Source organism: Xenia sp. Carnegie-2017, unplaced genomic scaffold, assembly GCF_021976095.1.
Source record: "Xenia sp. Carnegie-2017 unplaced genomic scaffold, XeniaSp_v1 HiC_scaffold_1, whole genome shotgun sequence".
NCBI classification, from domain to species: Eukaryota; Metazoa; Cnidaria; class Anthozoa; order Malacalcyonacea; family Xeniidae; genus Xenia; species Xenia sp. Carnegie-2017.
Genome location: NW_025813402.1, coordinates 6,321,980 through 6,339,420, shown reverse-complemented (window position 1 = coordinate 6,339,420; position 17,441 = coordinate 6,321,980). Strand labels below are relative to the sequence as shown.

The window sequence follows — 17,441 nt, the reverse complement described above, 5'->3', positions numbered from 1 at the left end:
TTCAGCACAGATTGAGATTGTTGATAGCAGAGGTTTTAGCTTGAGCTTCAAAACCAACAATATCAATGAGAAGCATGGCATCTTTCACTGACTTAGTCGAAGATGCTTTTACGAGGAAAGATGAGACTTTTATGGCTCAACTCTACGGAGAGATGTTGGATTGCCTGAAAGTCAACAGCATTGTTACCAACGATAATTTGTTGGGATCGTCTCGGTGTTGATATTTTCCGAAATATCAATGCCGAATTTTACACACCGCAGAGTGCCAAGACAAAGAACACAAATTTGGTTGCCTTAAGGTTAGAAAACTTATGACATGTTATGCATGCATGCTTACACAAGAATATATAAGCAAATATAAATTGACTTGATGTGATGCTCGATTGATTTGTCCATTTGTGGTTTATTTATGTGATTCAAAACAAAGCAAATTTTCGAATTTCGATCATATTTAAAACGTTTCTATTGATTTATTTTTTGATGTGTTCAATAGTGTACTTGAGATAAGATATACAAAAATAAACTGAAGCATGATATTTGAAATCTACGTAACATTTCAGATCTGCTACAAATGGCAACTGCCTCTATAGTTCATTGTCAATTCTGCTTGTTAGTGACAGCTTTGTGGTGACTATTTTGAGGCTGATGACCTCTATAGAATTATTTTTATTTGCTGATTATTATGCAAAACATCCATGTTTTTCAAATCTTTTTGAAACTCAGCATAACAAACACTTTGATTCTATCTCAACCATGGTGGCCATGTCAGTCTCTTTTGTGGAAGTGGTTGTTCTGTTGCTAAACTAGTCAGGGCAGAAGCTGTGTTAAATGCATAAGATATGGCATTGACTGGGTTTGTTTGTTTGTTGGCACTCTTCAGTTATGTCCTGTAGCATTTTTCTTATTATCCTGACATATACTCTAGTGCTTATAAAGGGAATTTATTATTTACCAAAGAATTGAACCTCAAATTCTATCTAGGGCTTGTGCTTCCACTAGTAATTTTATGAAGTTTTGTTTTGCTTTGAAGGTTTAGCTCCTCAAGCAACTGCATTCAAACACAATCATTATATGCTTTGATACTGGAAGGGAACTAAAAGAAAGGGAAGTAGTCACTTGTCACAAGCTAAAACCCCAGTATACAAACAAAGTTGAGGTTTACACCTTCTGGTCCCAATGAGACAACCATGACAACTAAGGCTCATCCATATGGTATATCTTACAGGTAAATCTCCCAGGTTTTGAGAACATAAAAGTATTGTTAAAGATCTTAGGTACTATTCCAGTCACTCTTGTGAGTGTGAGAGATCGCCTCTGCTTTGTGAAGATTAAAGAACTATACAAGAAGTACTATGGCTGCTGACAGGTTAAATGGTCTTGCTTTATTGTATATTCATCAGGACATTAATCCAGATATAGAAAGATTATAGATCTTTTGCAAAAGACAAAAGAAGAATTGAACTAGCTTTCTAGTAAGGAGGAAAGTTTTGATGCCTTTTAAACTCTTAACTGTAAAGATGACTGCTGCTAACCTCAGTCAATATAAACACAAACAATCGTTTCACGACTTTACTTACCTGGACGACGACATCTACAAACATTTTTTGCTTTTTTTGTTGGCAACTTCATTTGATAAATTGACATAAAATCGTTTGCATAATAATCAGCATAAAGTTTTGACTAGACCATTATAAAATGAAATTCCACATAAAAGTTGATGAAGCGTGAAAGAATTTTTAGGCTAAGTTTGTAATGAACCAGGCCGTCCATGTCAGAAGCCCTCAAAGCATATTTTTCTCATGAAGCCTAGGCATACTGATGAGCTCTGATATTGAGCAAACGGTCAAAAAAATGATTTATGAGCTAGAATTTTAGCTTTCCAGTTGTAAATATTTTAGAAAATCAACTGTAAAACGCAGGAAATAGCGTTTCTGCAATCCAATTTTAAAATTTTACCAGGGGACATGCACCTGACCCCCTAGAAAAGTTGCGCTAATGGTGCGACATTGTGCCTAAGTTCATATACGAAGCTGAACCGCCCCCTGTGTAAGTTTGCAGTTCTTTACAATGTGTAGTTTAATGAACAAACACTGTAAAATATAATGATTTCTTTCGAGTTTTGATAAATTTTCAAGCAAGTTTTTTTTATTCAAAATAGACATTCAATTTTACGCACAACATTAAAAAGCAATTACGTTACAACTTACAAGAGCACCTGTCAATTTATTGCTTGAACTTTGAGAGAGATACAAGAGTTAGCATAATGCCAATGAAGCGTTACATGGTAAAATATATCATGAAAAACAATGAATTCGAAGTGAAACATAACTGCATGGTTTGAAATAAGTTTTATCAGAAATTTTTTTTGTAAAATTCAGATTCTCAAAGGACTAATTATGTCAAATATTCGCCTCCTTCACCTTGTTCAACAATGGTTTGATAATCTGGCTGTCTTAGTGTTAGTAATTAAATACTAAACGTAAAAAAAAACTTCATGAGTTATTATGAGGAATTGGAAATATATAAGATTTGCAATACGTCTAGATCTACCACACATTTGCTTGGAGCTACTCACAGCAAGATCTTAACCGGAAGACGGTCAACTATAATTTCACTTGATAGAAGAAAGAGAAGATGAGTGATTCAGATAGGGATAATTCATCTTCAGGTCGACGAACACAAAATTGTGCTAAATGCTTCAATCATGGCATTAAAATTCCTAGGCGAAATCACAAAAACTGTAAATTTAAAGATTGCCCTTGCAATAAATGCAGAATTGTGTCGAGACGGCCAACGAGAGAACCTTCAAGAGATCCTGTTGCCCAACACAGAGACGAGCAAGAAATTGTTGAACCAATGTTCGATGGCTATGACGAAGAACATGTCCCTGAATTGAATGGATTGCAAATAAATTCACCTAGACGATCAGGTACTCTTACATGTTTTGAGATTGATGTACTTATTCAGCAATGTCGTACAACTATTTTCTTTGAGAAGCAAAAGCATCATTTCATGATTACAATCGTTGACGAAGCAACAAATGCAACTTTAAACACACGTGCAATAGCTCTTGTTCATATGTTCAAAATTGTTTTAAAACGTCTGGTGAATCGTTTATTTTCTTAAACTGTTATATCATGTAGCAAAACATTCTATGTATAAACAGCGAGCGTGATAAAAGATTATAAAGGTATTTCACTATGACTGTGCTATCAAAAACAGTGTAGGTATTTTATTGAGACAATCTTGTTGAAAATTGTCAACAGTTTTGCGTTCCCTAATGACTTTTATATTAAGCCCAAAATATACGAAGGTCAGTATTGATGAAATAACTTCATAATCAAGGCTTCAAATGAAGTTCATACTCTATTGTCTCTAAAACAGACTTTGAAAACATACCAACAGTTACATGTGTTTAAGATGCAACCAAAATTTTAATGGCCGAATGGTGAATCGATTTATTTAACCCTGAATTATTGATAACTTTAAAATAAATAATGAACAAACTGTATGATGCAATGTATGTGTCATGCGATATCCTATGAAAAAACACTAATTTAAGAACTCAAAAAGTGTAAGGCAGGCAAGTTCAGGCTTTGTGCAATTTGTGTCTGTGTGTTTTTGGGGCTATAAAAAATATTTTAACAATACTTTACTGTAGGCTACCAGAGGCCCAAGGTATAACCTTCTTTACCTTTCCTTTTTGGGCTTGTGCACATTGTGCGTTATTCCACTACACCAATTTTTGTAAATTATCGGTAAACATATACTTAACATATACTTTTGAAAGGTTAAAAATTATATTTATGCTTTAACATTAACGTTTTCTTACGAACGCACTCCTAACATTATATATAAGTCGGCAGCATTATAAATTTCTTAGCTCAAAATGCGTCCCACGATTACTAACAAACACTAATGTTAGCAATTTGTGTTTGATTTCAGAGAAAAGAAGACGAGATTTTCTCGAAGAATGGGAACAGCCAGAAGCCATTCTGTTGGACGCCATTTAACCAACACAAGAAGTACAATAACGCCACAAGATGTACAGCAGCTGATTGATATCTTTCCTGACGAAGACATATGTGTGCTCCAGTGTATCTATGAAGCTTGTGAGGGTGATATAGATGTTTTCGTGCAGTTGATATTAAAGGATTTGCCCTCTCGTAACTCTCATGTCTTTGAGCCTCCACCACCGCCATCATTACCAACTCCCTAATCAGTGGTCATTGCCAATCTAGGTATATGGCATAATCCATCCAATGATAGCCACAGCAATCCATATTTTTACCCCTCGTTTTCACCACAGCCAGAGCAGCCAGTAAATCCGTCCCCTACTACACCTGATTTCAGCGATTTCACCCCATATTCTTGGGGAACCTCTATAATGACGAGTGCAAGCGTTCTTCCTTCAAACGGCCAAGAACCAAACGAAATGCAAGACATTAAATTATTTCCTTATGACCTTGACATTATAGAAGAAGTCGTAGACAATCACGCTTAATGTTGATTTTAAGCTGTTTTATTCACAGACCTAGTTTAATTTTTTACACAGTAGCACTTTATTTTAGCAAACGGGAATTTATTACTTATTAACAATTTCTTTGCACGTAATATCATGATAACGTTACAACAAGTGTTGCATTTTTTCTGTCAATTGCATTAATATTTGTAATAAGTGATGTGAGACCACTTTCATGGGACTGATGGGAGTTAATCACGTCAATTTGACATCCTTTGTCAAAATCATCAAAGATGGCGGCCATTACGTGACTTTCACAATGTTGTTTCAAGCAATATTTGAAGAATATATGTTAACATTAACTTGCTACGGAGAAAAATTAACGTAAAGTATCACAAAAACGGATTAAAAATCACGGCATTTATTTACAACAAAACGATCGGCATGCTTGGGATATATATGGATATATATTTTTTTCAATGGCCTGATAAAATATTAAAATTTTTGTTATTCGGATGGTTTTTTAAAAAGAGAGTTGCACTAGGAGCCAGATATGGTTGGAACTTGATATAAATATAGCTAAGCATTTTCCTTCATTTGGTAGTTTACATCGCACTGACATTCAATAAGGACAGTTTTTATAAAATGTTTGCTACTTTGCTCGTTCTCGGCCGATGGAGGTTGAAACATAGCCTCATGTTTGGTTTTCAATTGAAATCCAGTTCTTCTTTGAGATTGAAACATAACCTTGTAATTGAGACATAACTTGTGTCGCAACTATATTCTTTAACAATAGAACTCACTGGTTGCTTTTAAGAGAAGGTTTTAAAGTTTCGCTTGTTTATGACGTCATAGGTTTGTTGCTATAAATGTTAGTTATGTACGCGACGCTCATATGAGGTTTACGAACCCTGGACTCCTGAATTGAAGCATTTAGTTGGCTAAAATTCGAATTGCGATACTCTGAACACTGATTTTATCTTTACGCAACACAAATTATTAAACTTGTTTAGTTCATACAAGTACGACGTGATTTTGTTGTGTTAAAATATAGCTAAAGCAGACAGTAGAATACATTCATCATCCTTTTTTCATTGCCTAAACTCAAAAGTTGTTCTTCTTGTTCTTTATTAGCATTTCAAGTTCTTCAAGTTCAGTTTTCATTTGTTCCACGCTTGGCGAAGAAACATGGTCACTCACAAGGCTTCGTGTATCGACCTGGCCTTCATTGATAGAAAATTTTCATGAGTGGCCGCAGAACATTCTTTTGATTTTGTACAAGTTCTACTGAATAAACACGTTCCTTATGTTTTTACTTTGGTATTTTTCTTGTGTTTATGTTTATGGTGATGATTATGCTTGTGTTTATGCACATGTTTATGTATATGAACATGATTTTACTTCCGATACAATCTCCAAAGTGAACATCAATTTTTGTGGTATCAGATTTGTCTGTTGTAACTAAAACACTTGCTGTAGAAACACTCTCACAAATTTCCATTTCATCTTTCTTTGAAACTCGCGTTTCTCTTTTCATTTCATCATAATACTCAGGCGAGTCGCTAATTTCGATGTTATCATTTATTGTAACTGTACAAGAATTTCCTTGGTAAACTTCAGCACTTTCTATGACATCATGCTCGTGTAGTCTTGGAGTTTCATTCCACGGGCAACTGGAAAGAGGAGTGACTTCCCTCATCAAAGAAGACCTATCGGATTTATCTGACAAAAAAACAACAACAATATATTGTAATGCTACTGCACGAATCATTAGAAAACGCCTAAAAAATCGCAGGTTTAGGATATGGACCATTCCGTAAACTTATTTGAACGAACCATAACATAATTAAACATGTACTTAACCGATTCTTTCCTCATTTACGATATTTTCAACGCGTTCCTCCGGCCATGGATAAAAAACTCGTTCGTCATACGTGTTGATATCGAAAGGAGATTTAGCAAACGCTACAAGTTCGTGAACAAAATGTTCTGTTGTTTGAAGAAGAAACGGTTGTAGTTCTTCAACGAATCGCGCACTATCCATGTCGATTCTGTAACGGAGAAAAAGATGTTTTGATCAGTGTAGTTTAGGAAAACTACATATAGCTATCTCGAGATGACAAATATTGAGATTTATTTATTTCATTTATTTGTTTATTTATAAATTTTCTTAGCTAGCTATAATATCCTCAGAAATAATCATAGTTAAGTCAAAGATTCAGCTATGTGCTAAATATTATTAACAGCAACAATGTCTGTGATGTGCAAGAAATGAAAATTTCTTCGGTATTTTCTCCATAAATATAGTACTTTACATACATAGTTTATTAGCTTTACGTTTTCACGATTGAATTTTGTAACCCATGAAGACGTCAAAAAAAAAAACAACGAAAAATAATCACCTTGTTATCAAAGAAAGAACAAATTCTATAAGGAAATTGACCTCTCCTTCATTATTTCCCAGGAGAACTTTGAGATCTCTTGAAAGCCAAGGTATAAGACGATGCGTACAGCCTTGATACGTTTTGAAAACTGAGAGGCTAAAATAAAACAAAAACAGTTATTGACTGTAACTAAAATTATGTACATGCAACGATTCAAGACGTCTTAAACTTTAGGGAGCAGCACAAAGAGTTAGTAATAGTATACCTCTAACGATAATGTATAATCACACAAAACATGTTTAAACAACACTTTCAAATTCGTAATGATGAAACTTCTATAACGCAGACACCAACATTAAACAGACATATCCGTTCCTCGAGGATGTCCGCTAAATACAAGTTTGACTGTTTCACACTTTATCTTCTTATCCATCTGCGTTTGATCACTTTCATCTACTTCAAAGTCTTCAAACTTGCTCTTTTCCATATATCAAATAAGGACTTAGCTACATTTTACGGTTGTTTGAGTATCGCTGACAAAACATGCAATTTCTCTAGCAGAAGGCTTTCGTTTCGTAATAGATAGTGTTGCATTATCAACTTATGGATTCTTACTGATATTTCTGAAACGTTGTTTATGACCACAAGAAGTCGATGTCGTTCGTAAGTTGAAAGCGTAAACTTGCCTGTAAACGTTTTAGACGTAAAAAATTAAACGAGGAATCTATAACGAAAAAAAAACACGACAGACATAAAGTATGTTAAAAATAAAAAGTATAGCGACCTTCTTTCTATTCCTTTAACTTTATTCCTTGAACGTGTAGTGTGCCGTCTAACTGATTGCTCTCCTCCCCAGGCCACACTCGGCCGTCTTCGAACGCCGCTATTAATGACTCTATTCTGTATATGAAAACCAACAGATTGAGGCTGAGGACTTGTTGCACTCGATGCAGATCTGGTAGTTCGATAACGAAACCTACCATTCAATGGAAGAATTTGATATCTAATAAAACTTGTTGCACTTAAAAATTTTATTTGAGTTTTACTCAACCTTTCACCACGTTCGTTGAATCCACGTTCATCAAAAGATGGAATGTGTGAATGACTTCCACGAATATTCTCTTTTTTCTTCTCTTCTTTTGCAATTATGAACTGAAAATTCATTTGATATATTTCATAAGTGGAAATCATCTGATTACGCTTACAAAAAGTAGGTGTTTCATTTGCCGACCCAAGAGGGGCGTATTCTCTCTGAAAGGTCCTTCCAGAAATACTTTTCATCTTCAGTAATCATGCAACAGCTCAATTGTATGTATTTAGCAATCCAGTTAGAATTGCTAGGAATGAAATATATTCCATAAAAACGAAATTTAAAACTACGCACGCTGACCAGAAATCAACAACAAATTTCATCCAAAGAGCAAAATACAGAACATCACAGAACAGCCAAAAAAATATGGGGCTTGGGAAAAATTTCGTCCCAGTATCCTATGACATCAAGATTTAACATTTATGATGTCAGAAAGTCAAAATAATTATGATTGTCTCTCTTTTAAGTTGGGGCTCCTTTACATGTTACAAGTCCTGAGTAAAATAACCCCCTTAAACCAGTCTTGGCAGGGCTGTCTAATGGCAGATTTAGGGTACATCAAAATAAATGTTCGCAGCTCAATTTTGGATATTTTTATAGTTCCAAACACCTAAAAGGGTAAATTGATTAGTGAATTTCAATCTTTAAAAATTCAAAACCAATACTTCTGTTTTGTAAAGGTACTTTGAATTTAAGACTGATTGCATGTATATAAGTTATTTTGAATGACTCAGTGACCCTTGATTGTCTACTAAGCCTGGCTGTTCATATGTACATGTATGTAAGTTATTTTGAATGACTCAGTGACCCTTGATCAACTACTGGGCCTGGCTGTTCATATACTTATTACCTGTTCATAATCTTGCATTGATTTCACTTTGTGTATAATAGACGCAAATCCTGCTTTACAAAGTGGACATGTTTGAACAACATCACACCATTGCAATATACAACAAAAGCAAAATGAATGTGCATCAATGTTAAGGATATTGAACAACTATGTGCTTGAAGATATTCTATTCTAGTGTTCTACAATGTGATTATCATACACTGAGATGCATACAAATTTTCTTCAATAAATAAAATAAGAAAAATAAAAAGCAACTTAACCAACATCATTTAAATCCTACCCAATGAAACTAAGGCTTCAAATATAATTATGGGTCAACTAAACCGATTAAGAATGAAATTAAAGGATATGAAAACATTGATCAAGAAATGATCTGTCTTCAAATGAACTCAAGCAAATTGGACATGACTCCTTTTCCCGATCTGATTTTACAACGGATTTATTTGAGATATTTTTTTCATCTTCAACCTGACCACCCAATGCCTCGTTGTCAGCGTTCTCAAGCTCCGTTTTCCGACATGGTTCTTTTGTTGGTTCTATTTCTAATCCCACATGATTGTGGTTTCTCGAATCAGGAGAATAAGCAGAAAATGACTTTTCACTATTATCTGGCGAGTAAGAGATTCCACAAGGTAACTCAGTCCAGTCGCAATCATTCATTTGTGGCGTTAGTCAGCGAATGAAAAACAGAATTTAGAAATCTTATTATTTTATATTTTATCACCGTAAAGTATTTTCCTCACTGATTCTTCCCACTGAATTCTATAATAACTCATTGATTTTTATAGAACTCAATGATTCTTCCATTTTGAAATGCCAAAGTACTAATTTCAATTAACCACAGGGAGGTTCCGACGTGCCGTTACTGTTTATGATGTCACATGGTACACTATATGATCCAGGTGAGCAAATTAAAACATGAAACATATTTAAAAACATTGACAAATGTCAATCGTACAGCATTACTAAGTTTGAGATTGACTGCGCGCCTTTCTCTCGTTGACATTGTTTGGTTAGTACTTTATTCAATTTTCTTCGTTTGGTTTGTAATTTATTCGTAATTGCTTTCTTGTCGTTAAATGTCTGAAATTGAATTTTCACACTTAAAACAACGTGATCAATTCGTTTCTATTATGCCTTTTAACCACTTCATGTTTACACGGAAGCATTGTAAATGCCCACTTATCATTTTAACTTTTATGTTGCGCAAAATGATCGGCCAAATGGCAGCTATGGACAATTTATAATACCTACACTCTCAGATAATGTAACTGTATTTCTAATTTATTATACCTACACTCTCAGGCAATATAACTGTAAATATTGTCAAAATAATGAGTAATTTTACCTTCCAGTGAAAATGTTTTCACATGCTGCAATGGTAAGGTTTGATGACAATATCATTCCAGCTGTGCATGTCATTCCTGTTCAAGCTCAAAATTTATTTGCAAATGGACCAAATAACTGTGAAACAGTTTACAAACAAGGTACCTTTCTCCAACTGTTTTGAATTAATCATAGAAAATGTGTAATACAATCATTTATGATACAATGTGCTCATGTAGATTCACCTTCTGGAAGTCATGCCGAAAATTTTAAGGTTCTTGCTGAAAGAAATGGAATTAAAGTTGTTGATCCCGAAGTTTATCCCAAAATTGAAAATGGACTCAATGAAACGTCTGTGGTTACACCGAGTATGTTTTTTTTAAATGATTCATCCCCTAAGATCAAACAAATCAATAAACCAATTTTTTACTCAAAAATTTTCAATGTTTTTTTTTGATGTTGGTGATCAATTCATGTTGGTAGGAAATATTTTATTATCTATTTCATTCTGGGAAAACAGAATCATAGTAGCAACTTTCCCTCACAGTTTACAATATTTTATCATTCTTTATGAGAGAAGAATTTTGTGAATTTGTCCATTGTTTTTCCTATCCAAATTGTATTGATCTCTGTTTGTAGATTTATCTGCTGATGCTGCTGAGTTTGTTCCAAGATTCCCAGCATCCTCATCTGAAGAGAAATTGTTTGACATGGTTCAACAACTCCTAGAAGAGCAGAAACTGCAGGCTCAGATATTACAGGATTGCATAAACAATCAAAAAGAAAGCGAGACAAAAAATGCTAGTCTGCATAAAGAGAAATCCATGTTGCAGAAAGCATTTAAAGTAATGTAATATTTAATACTCCAGGACAACACAACTAAAATGGAAAGCAACACATACAACAACACATGCAGCACCACACAGACCTAAACAGTGCAACTCATACAGCAACACACAGACCTACACGGTGCAACTCATACAGCAACACACAGACCCACAGTAACTCATACAGCAACACACAGACCTACACAGTGCAACTCATACAGCAACACATACAGCAACACACAGACCTACACAGTGCAACTCATACAGCAACACACAGACCTACACAGTGCAACTCATACAGCAACACATACAGCACCACACAGACCTACACAGTGCAACACATACAGCAACACATACAGCAACACATACAGCAACACACAGACCTACACAGTGCAACTCATACTGCAACACATACAACAACACACAGACCTACACAGTGCAACTCATACAGCAACTCATACAGCAACACACAGACCTACACAGTGCACCACTTACAGCAACACATACAACAACACACAGACCTAAACAGTGCAACACATACAGCAACACATACAACAACACACAGACCTAAACAGTGCAACACATACAGAAACACATACAGCAACACACAGACCTACACAGTGCAACACTTACAGCAACACATACAACAACACACAGACCTAAACAGTGCAACACTTACAGCAACACATACAACAACACACAGACCTAAACAGTTGCAACACATACAGAAACACATACAGCAACACACAGACCTACACAGTGCAACACCTACAGCAACACATACAACAACACACAGACCTAAACAGTGCAACACTTACAGCAACACATACAACAACACACAGACCTAAACAGTGCAACACATACAGAAACACAAAGAGCATCAGATAGAGACAATTGCATAGAGACAATTAGTTAGGTCTAAAAGCACATGAAAAACAGACAACCGACCCTTTGTCATTTGTACACTATCATACATGTAATGGATTGATCATCAAAAAGAAGTCAGGACCATCATTGGGCAGAGCGACTAAATGTAATTATTGCAGTACGGACAATTTTTTGTTTATTTGTCAAAATTTAGGCAGCGACAGATGAATTAAGAAAATGTCAAGAAAGAAATACTATGTATGGGTTATGATTGATGAAATTCAAACATAAATATTGTTGACAGCAATTCGACTTTTTCTAATCGCTAGGCTTAGCAAGGAAGTCGACGGTTTGACTGACAGACTTCTAGAATCCGAACAAACAAATGCAAGGTGCGTGCATAATGTTAAAGGTATAAATATTTGAGCTTTTCAAAGATTTCCCCATGGTGGGATTGGATTTCTTGTGCGCTGAAATCATTTTCTCAACCTTCATACTGCTTTCCAGCAAGAAATTTTTACCGTGTTGAACACGGTATTTGATAGTTTCACATGTTTACAGTACAATAGATTGGTTGCACGGAACTAACATGCTTTCTTTCTTTCTCGCGCAAGAAACTATGGAGTTCATATATCAATTCCAATCAGTATAACGCCATTTATATAAACGAATTTTTAAAACTTAACTTTATTATGTTGCACAAACGCTTTCTCTTCTCTCGCTTGCGTACAAACTTCTGTTACCCAGTCTTTGCAACTAGATCTCTTTTTGATCCACTGTTTCTGTTCATATTTTATCTTGTTTAAACTTAGCGTACATAATAAATTACTTTTGTCAAAACTTTTCATTCTTCCCTACGATGTTTGCAGATTGAAAAAGCAAGTCGAAGCTCTTCTTGAGAAAGTGAAATGGAACAAAGCAGCTTTTGAAAGGTTCTTGAGTTAAAATTATTGTTCTATAGCCAATAAGGGTGCAAGTATATGCAATGTTATTTGCAAATGTTGTAGTAGGGAGCTCATTCATCTTACAATCTATTCACAGCTCATCCCTCATCAAACCCATAAATATATCTATATTGTTTCCATCAGGCTGAGATTTTTTATTTATTTTTCCGCCGCAGATGCATTTAGATGTTGCATTGAAACATCAATTTGGTTTTCTTCTCATTCCATAATTGCCGTTCTCATTTTTCTTCTTTAGCGATGAAGTAATGATGTCATCTTCGTCTAAGAAAATGAAAGACGTCAATTCTGGAAAACAAATGTCAGCAGTTACAAGTTTTGTTTTGACGGTTTATTTTGTTCATCTTTTAAATATCTTGTATCATATCAATGTGCAGGATCATAGAGGAGGATTATGAAACAAACGCTGAAGAAAAACACTCTTCTTCATCAATTCCAAATAGAAATGAAACAGAAAGAGGAACTATAATGGATACATTGGATGATGTAATTTCTGACTCAAACATTGAGAATGAGTGTAGTAACTGGACTGTGGCGAAGAGAAAAATTAAAGGTTGTACAGCATCGAGTAAGTCTGCTTAACCGTTGCATACAATAAAGAATAACTTTTAAGACAACCTTACAGTTTCGATAACAACATGAAGCAGGGCTGGATTAGCCACTCGGGAGGACTGGGGACCACCTTATGCTGGATGGCCTTTTTTTTACCACATTGTTGAAAGTCCTTTGCACCTCTAAAACGCAAATAGACATTCATTTCACTTGAGATTATAACTGGCCTCTGTCCAAGGTCTGGCGCTGGTCGATGTTCAACACCATTAGTCCATTGTTATTACTGACATTGGACTATTTCTCCTGTTGTCGTCACTTGTATTATCAGTAAGCAATTTGACTAATCAGGTGGGCGATCCCTTTTCTCTTGTTTTGTTGGTGGCCAAGGACCCTGATCTATTATGTCCACCCCTTAATCCGGCATTGACATGAAGCATATATGAATTGCACTAGCCAACTCTCTAATGGTGTTTACTAAGTTAGAACAAAAGCCAAAAGAAGATACTGCTCAACATGAAGAATTGGGAACTAATAAAAAATCCAATTCATTCTTCACTAATAGCATAAATCGACGAATTGTGAATATAGCTTGCTAATTTTTGATTCTTAGATACGAGCAACAAGATTGAATCTCTAAATTGTTTAGATGTTTATCAGCCAAGTGAAATTAATACAGAAGACCGTGTCAATTTTTTTCAAATCTCTACTGAGAATATGTCTGGCCCAATTTGCCAATCCATACTTTCACCAAAAGCTCGACTCGTTTTTTAGCTCCTTGACCCAACAGCATGTCGTGAAAAGTCAAAACAAATCTAATATTGCCTAAACAAACACTCCAAATCAACTATATTGCGAACCTTTCTGGATTTCTTATCAATTCCTTGAATATCAATTGTTCACCTACGCCACTTTTTTATTTCATATAGTCCCACATAAAGACGAGGAGAGAAATGTTTTGCAATCAATCAAACAAAGTAATATTAATAACATGGCGCGGACCAAAGATGACTCAAGTCCCTTTGTACTGTTGATGAACAAACTGTCGCAGACATTTCCGTCGAAAACGAGGCAAGAAAACAACCATTTTTCATGCGATATTCCTTTTCTCATCGCAAGCATTTCAATCTTGTTTCGAAATTATCTTTATCGAGAATTATCTTTATTGACTGTCGTAGAGAGGAACTTGTCGAGTTGTTAAAGATAGCCAAGGTCACTTTCGGAGATAAAGGCTTTAGAGGAAAGAAAATAGAAGAAATCGTTAAGCGAGTTAAGAAAATCACTGTTTGAGTACATAAGCAGGTATCATTCAATCTTCGACAATGATTTGCAAGCGTTTAAATATACTAAGACTACGTTTACACCACGCCGGAGCGAAAAAGTGACGGCAAAATTCGACTGCGTTTACACGTTTAAATTCCGCTGTCAAAATTCGTTAGTTGTTTGTGAAAGATGGCGCCATTTCTTATTTTCATATTGCTAGATGTTTATAGGTCAAAACAATGATTTGTAATAATTACAACGACACCAGTCTTAAAAGCTTTCCAAAACATAAAATGTTCCCCATTTTCAACTATGCGCTTCAGACCGATCCGGAGTAGTGTAAACGTAGTCTAAGTAGACAAGCTGCACTTTTAATCCTCCTTTTCATACTTACGATATAACTGCTAAAACATTAAATAGACTATTGTTAAAAATCGACCAACCTAACACGAGCATATTCATCATTAAAGTTGCATCCGAGTCCAAGAATATTTCACTGGAGGATTAACTCGATGAATATCACGTTGGATATCGAATTTTTCATACCTTTTTTAGTTTACGCAAGAATGCAGAACACGCATTATTGTTTTATATAAAAGCCCATCTGTGTAAATCTTTAGTTAAAGTCGAAGAACATGTTCAAAATTTTCCTTCTCTCTCTCTCCGTCCTACATTGATGTTTTAACGATACGCTCTAAGTGATCCAAGAATATCGTCGTGGTTTACAAGAATTTTCAAAAGGTCATGAATTATTAAAGTTTGTTCAGACATGTGCATTGGAAGATAAAAGTATTTTTATCGAGTAGCTGTATTTCACTTTTCTTTATACCAAAAGTTAGCAACTCTGCTTCATGTAATTTCAAATCAAACGGACGAGAATATACTGAGTATGCTGCATATGCATAAGAATAGAGAAGGCGGTAAAATGCTGTTCTGATATTGAAGACATGTCGTTTCGCAGACACGTTTACGCTTAGCGTACCTACTTTTCATTATCATATCGATATCTAAAAAATTTGTGGTAAGCGTAATCGCGAAAGCTTAGAATTCGGACGCCATTTTGAAATGATTGATTGATAATTAGAGGGCTTATGACATCCAAAGATATTTCATCCTTTAATGACATGCATAATATTCAGGTATCTCTCTGTTCTGCTAAGTGATCATACGTGATTAACCATCTTTTTTGGTTAAACATTTTTCAGAGGTGTCATGTTTCGCCCAATCATGTAAATCTACAGACGAAAGTTGAAGTGTAGCAACCGCGATTAATTTGGTGCGCCTGGCATGACGGTCCACACTCTTGACTGGATATGATTACTCTAAAATTGCTATTTCATCTAGCCATAGCTATAGCTCATGTACTTTATAATTTCAGTCATACGGTTTTTGTTTCCCCAGGCCTGACGTAAGATTGAAATAAACTCGGCTAAATCATTGTTAACGGTTTTTCTGCGCAACGGTTAAATGTGATCTTGAAAGTGCCATAGGGACTATCGAAATACAAAAAGATAGTAGAAGAATAAGCTTCGTGTAATCAAATAATAAGTCTTTATAACACGACATGTACTTAAAATTCTTTCAGTTGATCCCGATATGATCGGTAACATTTCGACAAGGCTGACGGGACATTTTATCAAAGCGTTGTAGAAAGACTTTTGAAACTAAGTGAACATTCTTGGCGTTCATCCTATTGGACTTGTTAAGCTAGTGTATAGTAGCTACTGTTGCTAAATGGCGTGTGAAAAAGGATGCGTTGTTAAATGTTACTAATGCTCATTTTTGTTGTTTCGTTTTAATAGAGTCCGTGGATTTATGTCACTGACAGATTGGCCTAAATTGAGAGACACTGAAGGAAGAAATGTCCAAACAGCAAGGAATGCTACTTTTCAGCTGAGTTCATTATTTATTTACTGGCGGTTACATGAATGATGTTTTTTTGCGTTTTTGTTCACTTAAAGTCCATACAAGCTTGGCAATCAATAAATGACTTGTCGTGTTAGACGTTCTGTAAGGCTAAACTATCGCTGTATTGCAAACCAAAGAGGGAAATTTAAATCATAAAAACTTTACTAGAAAAGAAAAGAAACTTCTACAAAACAGATCGACGTTCTTGAAAATTTGTTCATACAATTACGTATGCATCCAGGAAAATTTGATATGTTCATAGTTCGGATTGTTGATAGTTGTGTATTTATTGTTATTTTGGTATAAACGAATGTACAGTTTCATTTGTTGTGCAGATATTGTTATTTCGCTGTACATATAGCTACTAATGGGTGTTTATTGTTTTTTACACACTAAAATTCCCCTGTATTCTTGTGTGTACGGTTTTGTATGATTGTAAAGTTCGTCTTAATTTGTTTCGTTTGTTCCACTTCTGATATTTTCCGTTGTGCATAGTTGACTTGTAGCTCAAGATTTGTTTCTTTTCTAATGCATGCAAAAGATTGGCAAATTCTTTTTATTTCATAAAGGCCATCATTCAATATGAGTTCGCACATTTTCTATTTACCAAAAACCTAAAATCTCTAGCTTTATTTTAATCCACCGTAAATAAACAATGTTTGAGAGTTTATTTTTTTCGATTGAAGTCATGAAAACATAGATAAACTAAATTCCCAGCGATTTAGTCAAAACAATGTTATCACTCATAGCATGTGTATGTCTTAAAGTTTAATTGATAATTTTCAATGCAATTTAAAATTCACTTAAGCGTTATAAGAATTGACTCGAAAGCAAAAAGATAACCACAAACACATTTTTTCACAATGTACATTAAAGTAAACAGTGTTTGCCGAGATTAATTCATAAATATTGCCGAGGCAACTATGTTTCTATTTGAAAAATAATCAAAATCC

General features: G+C 34.9%; 2 protein-coding genes and 1 long non-coding RNA gene across 4 annotated transcripts; 2 read left to right on the top strand and 1 right to left on the bottom strand.

The window, feature by feature from the left end:
• On the top strand, positions 1-5,776 carry LOC124437370. The gene is made up of 2 exons (XR_006945666.1): positions 1-299; positions 5,597-5,776. It is a non-coding gene; the product is annotated as an uncharacterized LOC124437370 (long non-coding RNA).
• Positions 5,424-9,596, bottom strand: LOC124437359 (E3 ubiquitin-protein ligase Topors-like). Its single transcript, XM_046987339.1, has 8 exons — positions 9,137-9,596; positions 8,787-8,905; positions 7,898-7,998; positions 7,631-7,822; positions 7,462-7,532; positions 6,865-7,002; positions 6,326-6,513; positions 5,424-6,184 (listed from the first exon to the last, which is right to left on the bottom strand). Exons 1-6 carry the CDS (start codon positions 9,444-9,446, stop codon positions 6,890-6,892), a joined length of 906 nt encoding a protein of 301 aa, XP_046843295.1. The 5' UTR covers positions 9,447-9,596; the 3' UTR covers positions 5,424-6,184; positions 6,326-6,513; positions 6,865-6,889.
• A 63-nt stretch (positions 9,597-9,659) lies between these two features.
• LOC124437344 lies at positions 9,660-16,939 on the top strand. Of its 2 annotated transcripts, none has more exons than XM_046987321.1 (12): positions 9,660-9,688; positions 10,142-10,273; positions 10,352-10,480; positions 10,752-10,957; positions 12,021-12,064; positions 12,136-12,198; positions 12,676-12,738; positions 13,007-13,069; positions 13,146-13,336; positions 14,247-14,388; positions 14,496-14,619; positions 16,383-16,939. In XM_046987321.1, exons 1-11 carry the CDS (start codon positions 9,661-9,663, stop codon positions 14,605-14,607), a joined length of 1,173 nt encoding a protein of 390 aa, XP_046843277.1. In that variant the 5' UTR covers position 9,660; the 3' UTR covers positions 14,608-14,619; positions 16,383-16,939. The 2 variants fall into 2 exon arrangements, with proteins under 2 accessions (XP_046843277.1, XP_046843285.1); XM_046987329.1 differs by lacking the exon at positions 9,660-9,688 and adding an exon at positions 9,693-9,798.
• The last annotated feature ends 502 nt before the right edge of the window (positions 16,940-17,441 follow it).